Consider the following 13,840-nt stretch of genomic DNA (forward strand, 5'->3'; position numbering starts at 1 on the left):
AAGCGGGTTGCGTCATTGGTAGAGGAGTTCATACGAGAAATTGTGTCACTTGTTAGATCCACCTGCAGAATCGATATGAAGTTTGGATCACCCGAAGCAACACTTCCTACTCCAAAAAAAAAGAAACATATCAACATATTGGTTATGTCTAGGGGAGTTTCAACAACGAAAACAAGCAATAAACATGGGCACCTTCAATGGGAATGTGGCCTATGTACTATGTGCTACCATAACTTACTTATAACCATGTGTGTTAGGAACAGTGTAGATTACTGAGGGGCCTACCTATGTTAACTGAAATAGTTAACACTCGTTGTTTACAAGCTAACCTGGATTGGAACTAAGTAAATTGTTTGTCCTTAATTTACTATCTCCCATTCCAAAAAGAACACTTCAAACTGGACCCTAGGTTCCTCCAAAGATGGAGACAATATGCAGGATTCATATCTAACAAATTTACTAGCCAGGATAATAAGTTCCTTCGCTGGTCACAACTGTGAGGTGAAAGCAAAGGATGCATATACTATTTTTGCTTAACAACTTCAAAACACATAACAAATGTAAGAAGCGCATGAACAGAAGCAAGATGTTACATTTTAGTACAAGTGTGTGATATAAGAAAATTTTCATGCTTGAGAACAGTGTCTTTGTCTTAGAAAAGTATAACTATGGTGCAATGAAAGAACACATAATAAATGCAAGAAAAGCACATGAATATGCACTAGCTACCACATATGCCAGAATAGACTACATTATGCATATAAACATGCGTCATTCAAAAACTGATGACTAGGGAACATTAGATGCTTACAACTACAACATTATATATGTCCTAAAGGCAGTGGCTATGTGATACTATGAAGAACACAAGAAGCTGGAGTGCATTAGCTACTAGGCTTGGTCGCAACAAAACTAACCACAAAGATAATAACATGAGGCCATTGATTACAGTCTTACAACATCAAGGCAAACATAAAGACTAATTGTAATATATCAATAATTTGATCATAAAAAACATGGATAATAATATGTACATGCTTGCCCTAAATCATGTGAATGAAGTAAGTTTGCATATACTTGGTGATGATTTGGATTTAATATCTCAACAATCTCACAAGTACTTCTTTTTTAGAAATGGAGGAAGACCCCCGGCCTCTGCATCTGGGCGACGCATGCAGCCACTTTATTAATTATTCACAGAAGACCGTACAAAGAAATACAACAGTAAGTCTGAAAGCCACCGTCTAGGCAACATCTATCGCTACTCCTATTCTGTCGATGTAGGGATGCTGATAGTCCGGGCCTAATACCACAGACCTTGCAGCCAAGCCTAACATCTAAGACCTGATGCCCCAACCAAGCCACTTGCCGGGTCTGGGCACACACCGGTCCGGCGTGCTCTCAGAGGCCACCGCCGCCAACTGCCACCACTTCATCTTCAGAGCTGTACTGGCGCATCAACCTTGCCTGGTCTAGCTCTCGTCGACGCCACCACGACGCCCAACGACACCACCTCCCTGCGCTATAAGAATAAAACCAAGAACGGAGATGATTTAATATGCATGGTCGATGGAAATACAGCGGGCCCGAAGTTGCATCCAAACTGGCCTAGTTGAGGCTACTGCAGGCAACCAAACTGACCCCAGACCATCCTGCGCTACATGTGGAGCTGCATGCTGATTCATGGCGACCCTCACTCCTCGAATGCACAATGGCGAGATGCGTTTTGGGCACTTGTGATGGAGACGTGGCAGAGCATTCGCGTGAAACTACGGAGCTAAGTGAGAAGCAATGGTTGTTTTCGATGATTGACACTCTGTCCTAGGAATCCTTTGTTAGATTATCAGTAACACTATGGGCGAGGAGACAGGTGGTCCACAAGGAAATTTTCCAATCCCCTTCGGCAACACATCAGTTCATAACCAGATTTATCTCTGAGTTGGAGACTGTCCTGCATCAAAGAACAACATCACATGAGATAAACAACAAGTAGAAGTGTGAAACAGAAAGCTCCGCCGGGTTTTGCAAAGACACATGTGGATGCTAGCGTTGCTAGATTAGGGTTGGGGGCGCGGCGGCAGCCGTGTGCCGTGATGCAGGAGGTCGCTACCTAGGGAGCTCAGCACTGTTGCTGCCAAGTGTCCCAAACGTCGCAGCATTGGAAGCTATCGCCTGTCGAGGGGCCCTATCATTGGCGGAAGATTTGTCACTTCAAAACTTTGTAGCTGCATCAGATTCAAAACAGGTGATAAAGGATATTGAAAGAGACACGAACGGTGCCTTTGCATCATCAAGGAAAGCACTGAGCAACTTTCTTCAATTGTAAATTTGATTATGAATGTAGAGGGGCAAACAAAGAAGCAAATAGCTTAGCTAAGTTTACGAACTCTTTGGACCAAAGACGCATCCTGCACATTGATCCGGTAGCGAGGCCCGCCCTGGTCGAACCACCAAACCACACATCTTTTTTTGGTGGGAGGTGCTCAGCTTGGATTATTGGGTGCAAAGGAGGTTGCAAGGGAAGGCGGAAATGGCCTCGTGCAAAATAGTCCTACGATCCGAGCAATTGAGCCTTCCCACATTCTGACTAATAATGCTGAAAAACGTGTTGCATTTTGTTACAGAGGTGGTATAGTTATGTCTTGGTGGATTCCTCAAGGAATGAACGGTATGCCGTGTAATAGGACAGGTTAGGAGGAAGTTAAACTTAACAGGACTCTCTTCGACACGGTAAAGCCAATCTTTTTTTTTTTTTTGATCGTACGGTAAAGCCAATCTTCCCCGTCCTTGCGCGACCATATCTTCTTAGTTCTCTTTTTTTTTTTGAACTGATATCTTCTTAGTTCTTACTTGGACGTAGGGCAATTGGAGTCTGGAGATCAATCGTCACGTAGGGCAATTGGAGTCTGGAGATCAATCGCCCAGAACCGTTACAGATAGAAAATTTAGAACAGAAACTTGAAGCGCAGAGTCGTAAAATCGTTGCAGCCGTATCTATCCGCCTCACAGTCGTCGTTTAAACTTCAAACCTCGTACGTGCACACGCCAATCTCTTCCCGCGCCCCTCCCCTCCGCCATATATATCCCTCCCCGACCCCCTCACGCATCAATCACAATCGCGATCGATCTACGATGGCGCCACCAAGCCTAGCCCCCGCCGCGGCGCTCTTCCTCGCCGCGCTCCTCCTCCTGTCCGCCTCCCCGGCGTCCGCGGCGAGGCCGCGCTCCTCCTCCAAGGCGGCAGCCGGGCCGCACGACATCCCGGCCGTGTTCGCGTTCGGCGACTCCACGCTGGACCCGGGCAACAACAACCGGCTGCCGACGGTGGTGCGCGCCGACCACGCGCCCTACGGCCGCGCCTTCCCGGCCGGCGTGCCCCCCTCGGGCCGCTTCTCTGACGGCAAGCTCATCACCGACTACATCGTCGCCGCGCTCGGCATCAAGGACCTGCTCCCGGCGTACCACGCCAGCGGGGTCACCCACGCCAACGCCACCACCGGGGCCAGCTTCGCGTCCGGCGGGTCCGGCCTCGACGACATGACCGCGCATGCCGTCATGGTCTCCACGTTCTCGTCGCAGATCGCCGACTTCCAGCAGCTCCTCTCCCGCATCGGCGAGCCGCAGGCCGCCGACATCGCCGCCAAGTCCCTCTTCATCCTCTCCGCCGGCACCAACGACGTGACCATGAACTACTACGACTTGCCGTTCCGCGCCCTCGAGTACCCCACCATCGACGCCTACCATGACTACCTCATCAGCCGCTACCAGTCCTACATCCAGGTCAGATCTATCATCTTCTTCTCGTTCACTCAGTTCGTGTATATAGCACTGATCGATTAACAAGCAACTATACATGACATGCAGAGCCTGTACAAGCTGGGGGCGCGGAGGTTCATCGTGGCCGGCATGCCGCCGGTGGGGTGCCTGCCGATGCAGAAGAGCCTGAGGGGGCAGCAGCCGCCGTTGGGGCACGGGTGCGTGGACCTGCAGAACGAGGAGGTGCAGCGGTACAACGCCAAGCTGCAGCAGGCGCTGGCGGCGCTGGAGGCGGCGAGCGCCGGCGCCAGCATCTCGTACGTGGACACGTACGCGCCGCTCATGGACATGGTGGCGCAGCCCAAGAAGTACGGGTTCACGCAGACGGGGCAGGGGTGCTGCGGCACGGGGCTGCTGGAGATGGGGGCCATGTGCACCGGCCTGCTGCCGCAGTGCAAGTCGCCGGCGCAGTACATGTTCTTCGACGCGGTGCACCCCACGCAGGCCGCCTACAAGGCCGTCGCCGACCAGATCATCAAGACCCACATCGAGCAGTTCAAGAATTAGTTAGATATAAGTTCTAGTTCTGCAGCTTCGGCTGTGCGCGTAGTAGATGATAGAGAAATTAAGAGGATTGCTACCGGAGTAGATTAGATATACTACAGTTCAGCCGAATGTCCTTCAGACATACACAAGTTAATTCGCTGTGATTATTCAGATAGAATTTAGACTTCAGATCAACTCTAGTCATAATAGCAGATTGGATTGGTTCAGATTGTTTTTTTTTCTGTGAATTTGATAGTATCACTAAATTGGTTTGGCACTTTACTAAACATAAAAATAAGCATAGTACTGAAACGCTCATCATCGATTCGCATGTGGATGCATCCACCTTTTGCCTTAGTTTGAGTCTGAAATAACTCCCAGATTTTCACCAAAACGATATAGTTGGTCAGCAAACTCCAAAAAACTCTCCAGATTTTCCGCAAATTCAGAGTCCAGCTATCAGCTGCTACTTCATTGTTAGCCCTAAGAAACCTGAAGATAAAGATAAAAGCCATTCGGCATGTGTGAATATAAGGAGAATACTAGGTAAAAAAGAGATGGTAAAATCAAAGTATGACATGCATGTCTTGACAGCGAGATTGCGGCAAGAAAAATCAGGCTCCTAGATGAGCATGAACTGGTGATCAGTTTGTACGGTGTTGATATTTCAGCACAAGCTTTGAGATTTGATCAATTGGTGTCGGTGATGATATTTCAGGAAAAGAAGAAAATGCTCAATTCTTCTGCAGCTTCTGTTGTGCGCCTAGATAGAGAAACTAAGCTCGTTGATAGATACAGGATTATTAACAGAGTAGATTAGTTATACAGTTCAGATGAAAATGTGCTTCATACATATCAACACAAGTCAATACGCTGTAATCATTCAGATATAGTTCAGATCAGCTTCTACCCACAAATAGCAGATTGGATTGGCTCAGATTATTTTTTTCGTAACTTATTGATAGTATAACAGCATTCTACAAATGGAGAAGAAAAATAAATCATCGATTGGATCGACTGCGACTGTCTTAACTCTTAACACATCCTCTCATCAGCCTCTCCAAATGAAAAGCAAAACTTGAAACTAAATAATTGATTATCTTCATTCTAAACAATATAAGCCAGGAGGAGTGCAGCCTTCAAAACATGCTTTGCAGGTAAAATGAACTGAATGGTAGCTCAGTTAAAAGGGGCAACTAGCCATAATATACGAAACTAGCAGTTTAATATATATTTTTGTTCATACAAAACCAAAATAATGGAAAGGAAAACCAAATGATCAGATTTTAAGTGTTCGAATTTTAGCTAAGCAACTAAAGAATATAAATAAGCACAGTACTGAAACGCTCATCATCAATTCGTCACATGCCTCATACAAATAAGTTCCTCACAAGTGAGTTAAACATGTGGATGCGTCCACCTTTTGCCTTAGTTATGACTCTGAACTAACTCCTAGATTTTCCCCAAAACGAGATAAGTTACTTCCACAAACCCAAACATCTCCATATTTTCCGCAAATTCAGAGTCCCGCCATCAGCTGCTACTTCATTGTTAGTCTTAAGAAACCTGAAGATAAAGGACATGTAAAGATAATGCACCATAGCAGAAAAAGAGATGGAAAAATCAAAGTATGCCTCGATGACACGCATGTCTTGGCAGCGAGATTGCGGGAAAAAATAATTAGGCTCCGAGATGAGCATGCATTGGTGATCAGTTGGTGTTGGTATTTCACCACAAGCTTCAGATTCAGGCTTGATCTATTGGTGATGATATTTCAGGAAAATAATAAGAAAATGGTCAATTGGAAATTATGATGACACTTCAGCTTCAGATTCAGACTTGATCTATTGGTGATGATATAATGTGTTTCTCATCAACTAGTTCATGAGACATATAGTTCTGAACTTTATATGTTAAATTGTTAATCATGACAGCTAGTGCTGCAGACAGAAACCACTTCTTTCTTTAGATAATGGAAGCTAGTTCAGGAAACACTATACTACTAGATGAAGGGTCCATGCTAAAAGACATGTTGATAGTTTTTAGCAGAATTGCAAGTTGCTACCACAAGACTACGACTGGAGGAACAAGTTCAAGTTGCTAGCATTCTACAGAGTGGCCTGTGCCGATTATTAGTTCGAGCATTCTTATAATAAATAAATATTAGTACTAGTTCCACTGCAACACTAGCTTAAAACTTAACCAATTTACAGGCTAACTTTAAAACGACGACATTTCTATTTTACTGGAGGATGATGATATATAAGCAATACATACTAGTTGTGATTCGCAAAAGGAGCAGAACATTATTTCAACAGATCATAAACTGCATATAGACTGAGTAGGAGATATATCTAAGAAAATACAACATCCTAAACATGCGAATGGATGACATGCATCTAATAGTGGAGCAATATAAGCATGAGATAGGAAACAGTACCAGAGATACTTTGGATGGTAACTTCTCACCTTCATTTCGTTTGCTGTCTGTCTGAACGAACCAGAACATCTGCCAAAGTCGTGTTTTTCGCCATGTCCAAAGTTTTGTTCTTGCCTGCATATAAAGTTCCTTTGATCAAGATATAAGAACTTGGAACATGACTACTAACTTGTACGGTACTGCAATGCATCTATGTACAACAGTAACACAAATGTATCACCTGGAATCGGACTTGACCAGAGAAACGACGGAAGCACACATGGAAGATATGAACCTGACGCCATCTGGCTTTCATCAGTGCACACAGAACTCTTAGTAATCGTCCTCCCAAGCATGTCCAAACTGACATGGATTTTGTCCACGCTGAGATGCAGAGCATCATTGTCGAGCGGGTCGATAGCAGCAATCGAAGGCGTCGCCTTGGCGTTGCCCCCATTGCGCCAAAGATCGGGAACCGACACCTGGTGCTCCAGTGTCCAGCGGCCGCTCTGGTCGTCGTCGAGCACGAAGGACCTGATGTGCAAGGGGTCGATCTCGGCGTAGCGCAGCCGGCCGGCGCTGACTCCCATGTGCCGGCGCTGCACAAGCTGCTCCATCTCTGTCTCGCCCTGTTGGTTCGGAAGCATGCTGTCAGGAGGGAGCTCGACGGGGCAGAGCTCCGGCCGGACGCTGAAAGGGTCGACGCAGACGGCGCCCCAGCTCACGTCCACCCACCAGAGCCGGCCTCCGAAGTCCAGCACCTCGTGGCCCAGGTGCATCCGCCGCTGAGGCGGCAGCGGGGACGGCAGCACCTGCTCGTCCCAATCCCCTGTCTCGGAGGAGAACCGGCGCAGCAGGAGGCGCCGCCCGCCGTCGACCTCGGTGAGCTGAGCAGCGGCATACCTCTTGGGCGCGCGGTTGGGACCATCGCCGTCGGCTTGGGTGAGGAGGCCCATGCCCGCCATGCCGTCTGTAAACGACAAGGTCCTCTCCGCTTCCTCGAACTCCGGGAGGCGGAACAGCTGGACGGAGACGGGGTTGCAGACGAAGCGCGTGAACTTGCGGTAGAGGAGCTCCAAAGGGGCGACCTTGAGGAGCACCTCGGCGGGGAGGTCCAGGCCCGAGAGCGGGTGAGCCCTGTAGCGGGACTTGAGGGTGCCGAGGAGGAGGAAGCCGTGGCCGCTGGCGGCGAGGACGCGGCTGCGGAGCATGTCGGAGTACACGCGGCCGTCCGGGGGAGGCTTCGACATGAAGGCCCGGCCGAAGATGGGGATGGTGACGTAGGAGACGGCGGGCGCCCGGGCGAAGGAGAAGGAGACGCTCCCCTCGGACTTCTTCATCAGGGTGCCCCGGTCCACCATCGCCCATGGAGGGATCGAGGCGGCGGCGGTGCAGAGGGAGCGGCGGAGGCGGCCGGACACGACGCCGCGGAGGAGCGGCGGCATTTTGGCGGCGGCGGTGGCCGATTTGGTGGTGTGGTACTACTCTTGTGTGCAACCGAGGAGGCGGGTTCACGAGCACTGGTACCCGCAGCTCTGAGGCTCTGACAATCAGGCTTTCTTTTCCATTGTCAGTTTAGCTTAGCTTCCTCGCGTGGTCTATGTCTATCCCAACTGCCCAACTTTATGGACCGGCAATGCTTCCTTCCCACAATCCCGGCTCATTGTGATAGTTGAACGAAAGATTCAAATCGGGGAGATGGGGCTCAAAGATTCAAATGGACCTCATTTTTTGATGCATTGTACTCCCGCCGTTCAAAATAGATGACTCAACTTTGTATAAACTCTAGTACAAAGTTAGAATAAAGTTGGGTCATCTATTTTTGAACGGAGGGAGTGGCTGACTAGTTTGGTACTCCTACACCTAGACTAAACACGATCCCTCCCACAATCGCCCATCTCGTCGAGGTAGCTACATCAATCTGAATGATTCAAATTGAGGAGAAGGGACTGAGACATTCAAGTGGGCTACTAGCAAGGTACATTCCATACTTTTTGCTTTGACTTTTAAATTTAAATATATTATCTTTTGAATCGAAAGTCTAATTTACTTTTTTTTCGGGTCAATTTATGTTTCATTTGCATATTGGTGTTCCTTGGGACGATGCCTTTGAAAAAAGACTGCTCTTGATTATCTTTTGATAAGTCTTAAGCGCAACTCCAACGCGACGACCCATTTCGTCCGTGTGTGTTTGTTTGGGTCAAAACGGACACAAAAATCGGCTCAACGTGCCAACCAAAAAAAGTGTGGCATAAGCAAAGCGAACAAAAGCTAGAGTGGCAAAAACAAAGTTTTCCCAAGATTCAAATGGACTAGGGGATGGATACACGCGTCTTGTGTGTGGCATGATTCGTGTTGTTAATAGCACATGTGGTTGATCGCATAATAACATTAATATAGCCGTCGGTATAACATTTTTTCTTCTTAAAAAATTAATCTAGCAGTAGCAGATGCATCATATATACCGCTATCGACAAAGAAAAAATAGAGGGCACTCCATATTCGTTTTCGAGCCTGCATATTTGAAGGATGGAAGGGGTATACAGAGCTCGCTCCAAATCCAATCGTTCATGGGAAATTTCACCTTGTCTTCCTCTTTGTTTCGTGCCGTACAAATGTCACAATTGTATTTTCCACCATGAAACACGCCCCCTTAATGTCTGCACGTCATCGTCGCTGCCTGCCCAACTGCCAATAAATGTTTGGCAGTGTCCGTTCCTGTCCCCATTTCCCCTGTCCGTGCCCTTTCCCGCCACCTGTTCGTCTCGGCTATAAAAGGCCGACGCCACCCCCCCCCCCCCCCCACCCCCACTTCTCCACTCCCCTCCATGGCGAATCGCCGAAGGTCAGACCTCATGGCTGCCAGCATCAAGCAAGCCCCCCTTCCCCATCAAGCAAGATGAGGAGTGGCGTATGGTGAGGAAGCAGAGTGAGCTAATTTCAAGCTCGCCGTGGAGGCTGCTCGGAAGATGGACTCAAGAGAGAGCGCCAAATTTGGGACCGTACGCTCACCGCCACGGATGATGGCACATGGCCTGAGTGGAACGAGACCACCCTGGCCTGTTTCCATGCCATAGAGGCCCGCGGAGTGGACGAGGTCGCCCTGCCTCATTTCCGCACCATTGACGCCTGCAATGTCGCGTTCCCTGCCGATGCCCACGTCGACGCGTCATGCGCCGACAAGTCCCGCAACTAGTCCCGCTTTAGTTATTTGGTATATGTATTAAGTCGTAGAGTGACTCATTTTCCACCCCTATATATGAATGAAATGTAGTTTGATGAGTCGTTTGTAGTTCTAGCTGAGTGAATCATTTTTAGTTATATTTCAATGAATTTGCATGTTGTGCTTGGGTGGGAAATTGAAGAAGAAATAGTTAGCCAATGACATACGGGTGCCACATGCAAGGAATTTTTGGAGGCTGTATTACATCGAGTCTTAGTTTGCGCATAGACTTTGAAGCCATCATATTTTTTAACGAAAATGCTATGTGGCTTTTTAGGAAATGCTCGTGTGTCCGATTCCGCACGTGAATCTTAAAATGATGGCACATGCCATTTTTTATGGCGCACACTCTTCGCACGCATGCTCCCTCTCAGGGAATAACTCAATCGTTCATTTCCATACACCCTATCCGCCTATAGCATGACACCCTCATATGATGTAGCATGGCAGTTACTAGAAGCATGTATGGCAACTACTCTGTATAGCATGGAAATTCTTAAACATGTGGACAACTTCACCTTTTTCATAGCCTAAAAATTTCTCTCTACCACGGCATGGCAAATCCCCGAAATACATGGCAATTCTCTCTGCTATGGCGCGACAGATCTTTGAAACGCATGGCAATTCTTTCTGATGTAACATGACAATTATTATTCTTCTTAGCATGGCAAATCTTTCTGTAATGGCACGACAAATCTCTATGTTATAGCATGATAATCCTTGAACGTTCTTCCAAAATGGCTTTTTGAGGGAACATTCTCTAGTGCCATTGTTCACTCAAATGAGCCTATTCAAGGGAATGTTCGTTTGTGCCAAGGTCCTCTTATAAGGAATGTTAGCTCCCTATTATCATCCAATTTTAATGATCGTCTCCGTAAATTCTTAAACAACATAAACACTTTCTGTGTCAAAACATTAACTACACATAAAAAAATATGAAACTATTTTTTTGAAATATAATTATTATTTTAATTTGGTAATCCCTCCATTCCATAATTCTTGTCATAATTTTTAGTTCAAATTTGAAGAAATAATTTGAACTAAAACCATGACAAGAATTACGGTATGGAGGCATGCCAAAATTTTAAATATCTTCAAATACTTTTTATATGTTTCTAAAAGTAGATAGACATTTTATTTTATATCACATAAGTATCCATTACATATTTTTCTTATAAAAAAACAACGAAAGCGCGGGCACAAACGTGAAGAAAATATATATCTTGCTTTTTGTAAGTCATGGATACACCCTTTTTCCTTTTGAGAATAAGCCATAGATGCCCCTTGGCCGCAGATTCTGAGCATGATTGGTTTGATGCCAAAAATTGGCATGCCAACATTTATCAAATGCCAAATATTTGCTAGTGCTTGGTTGGTTACCATGTTTACTTGCCAACCTCACAAGAAGTTGTCAAGTATTGACAACTACTGATATTGCCAATTGTTGGCTTGCAAAGAATTGGCAATGCCAAATGTTGGCATCAAACCAATTATCCTCTCCCACGCGGCCACGCCGGGGCCAGCCCATATATGCGGATTTTCTTCACAAGCGTCGACCTTTTTTCTTCTTTCTTCACATTTATCAAATGCCAAATGTTTAGTTTTCCTTTTCCCTTTCCCCATTTCTTTTGTTTTTGTTCTTTGTATGTTTCATGTTTTCTATTTAGTTTTTTCCTTAAATGTAAGAACATTTCGGTAAAATGCGCCAAACGCTTTTCTGTTGTATGAATATTTAATATTTAATTTTTTGTTTATGTTTCCTTTCTTCCTTTCATTTTAAATACATGGTCCTTTTTTGCTTATTTTTCTTTTCTTCTATTAGTTCAATTTACTTTTAGTTTTTGCTCACTTTCCCTTTTTCTTCTGGTTATTAAATTTTTGTTCATCATGTTTTAAAAAAAATGTGCAAACAATTTTCTTAAGTATTCACTTTTTTTAATCTTCATTGTGTATTTATTGAAGTGTTCATTGTAAATTTTCAAAAATGGTTCATCAACGACTTGAAAATAAAATACATCGTGTATATCAAAATGTTCATCGTAATTTTCAAAAAATGTTCATCGTGCATTTTAAAATGTTCAATACGTATTTTTCAAAAAGTTCAGGAGTATATTTGAAAAAAATTAATTATACTTTCTTTAAAATATTGTCATGCATTTATAAAATGTTCATTATTTTTTCAAAAAGTATCCATATTTTTTAATGAAAATATTGGGTATTTGGAAAAATTCTTCGTCATGTATGAAAATTATTCATCGTGCTTTTCAAAAATGGTCATTGTGCATTTTAAAATTGTTCATAGTGTATTTGTAAAATATGTTCCTAGGTGTATTTAAGAAATATTAACCGTGTTTAAGAAAATATTCATTGTGTTTCCGAAAAGGTTCCACATGCATTCTAAAAAATGTGCAGTATGTTTTTCATGTTTAAAAAATGTTCATAGTGTATTTGAAAACTGGTCATATTGTTGTTCATGAAATATGGAAACAATTTTTTGTTTACATGAACATTTTTAATACACTACAAATATTTTTTAAATGCACGAGTAACATTTAATATACGATGAACATTACCTTTCATTCAGTTTCATATTTACATCTTTTTTTTCTATTTTCATTTTTTCTTTTATATTTATTTTAATTTCCTTCATTTTTCATCTATGAACAATAAAATGAGTTTTAAAAATGCTAGCGTTTTCCTAAATACTTTTTTTTTTACAAAATCACTAGATCGTTGGAAGATCGGTGGTCGAGCTGGCGCCATTCATCTTCGCCCTAGTCCCTCGTCGTTGCCACAAGTGCCGCATTGTGCAGGGGGGCCTTCACGTTAGATGTTGGTGCCAGGACATCCAGGGCGCTCTCAAGCTTGTCGTCATGGTGCAATCCATCGACCTTTGGCGGCGCCTACGCTTGTTTGCTCCTCGGCTACGCGAGATAAGCTTTGCTGGAGGTGGACCACCTCAGTGCAGTACTCCACCAAGTCTTGCTACTCGGCGCTCTTTGTTGGCTCTTGCCAAGATTCCTCTTGGAGGCCCACTTGGAAGAGTTGGTCTTCGCTACACTACACATCAAGATCTTTGTATGGTTGGCTCTGCAGAACCGATGTTGGACGACCAACTGCCATGCTTGTCGTGGCCTTCCCCACTCGCCTTCCTGCATGCTCGGTGACCAAGAGCTTGAGGACATGCAACATATCCTCACATGATGCTCCTTCTTTAGGCAAGTCTGGCGTGAGGTGCTCGCTTGGGCTCAAACCAGCGTGAGCATCCCCAATGGCGACCTTCCCTTCCGCGCTTGGTAGGAAAACACATGTGATCACACTCAACCTTCTCTATAAAAGGGTATCTCCTCCCTCATCAACCTTATTGCTTGGTGGCTGTGGAAACACCGGAATGGCAACATCTTCAAGGGCAATCAACCGTATGTATCCCTCTAGCCTTGATTCTTTAGCTGACTCATTTAGCGGGATCTCTTTTCATAATAGCGGGAACTTGGAATTGGAATCGTCTGGTTCCCTCCTAACAAAGGGAACTGGGAATGTCAGGTTAGGACCCTCCTCTCATACCACGCCCCCCGCGAGTCAATAGGCTGCCTGATACGGGGCTAACCCGGTGTAGGCCGATCTTTCACGACTGGAGTGGGCTCCCTCGAAGAACACGATGAACACGGGGAAGAACGGAAGAACAAGTCCAATCACACATCCACTAGACAATCAAACACACAAGATCCACAAGGTACATGAACAACAAAGGGAAAGATACAAGGTAGCGTTCATCCCAAATCCAAGAGGAGATGAGGTCTTGATGATATCCCGTAGGATCTTCTCACATGCTCACATGGAGGTCTTGAACTCCATGGAAGTGGTGGTCTCTCTCTCTCTCTCTCTAGAGTAGAGGA

The 13,840-nt window shown here is 45.2% G+C and overlaps 2 protein-coding genes across 2 annotated transcripts; one reads left to right on the forward strand and one right to left on the reverse strand.

The window, feature by feature from the left end:
- Positions 1–2,780: 2,780 nt before the first annotated feature.
- LOC109766815 (GDSL esterase/lipase At2g40250-like) lies at positions 2,781–4,323 on the forward strand. The gene is made up of 2 exons (XM_020325579.2): positions 2,781–3,780; positions 3,865–4,323. The coding sequence occupies exons 1-2, from the start codon at positions 3,133–3,135 to the stop codon at positions 4,321–4,323; spliced, it is 1,107 nt and encodes a 368-aa protein (XP_020181168.1). The 5' UTR covers positions 2,781–3,132.
- A 1,302-nt stretch (positions 4,324–5,625) lies between these two features.
- LOC109766814 (uncharacterized) lies at positions 5,626–8,302 on the reverse strand. Its single transcript, XM_020325577.4, has 3 exons — positions 6,963–8,302; positions 6,772–6,856; positions 5,626–5,868 (listed from the first exon to the last, which is right to left on the reverse strand). Exons 1-2 carry the CDS (start codon positions 8,164–8,166, stop codon positions 6,774–6,776), a joined length of 1,287 nt encoding a protein of 428 aa, XP_020181166.1. The 5' UTR covers positions 8,167–8,302; the 3' UTR covers positions 5,626–5,868; positions 6,772–6,773.
- Between the last annotated feature and the right edge of the window lie 5,538 nt (positions 8,303–13,840).

Source organism: Aegilops tauschii, chromosome 1, assembly GCF_002575655.3.
Source record: "Aegilops tauschii subsp. strangulata cultivar AL8/78 chromosome 1, Aet v6.0, whole genome shotgun sequence".
In the NCBI taxonomy this organism is placed as follows: Eukaryota; Viridiplantae; Streptophyta; class Magnoliopsida; order Poales; family Poaceae; genus Aegilops; species Aegilops tauschii.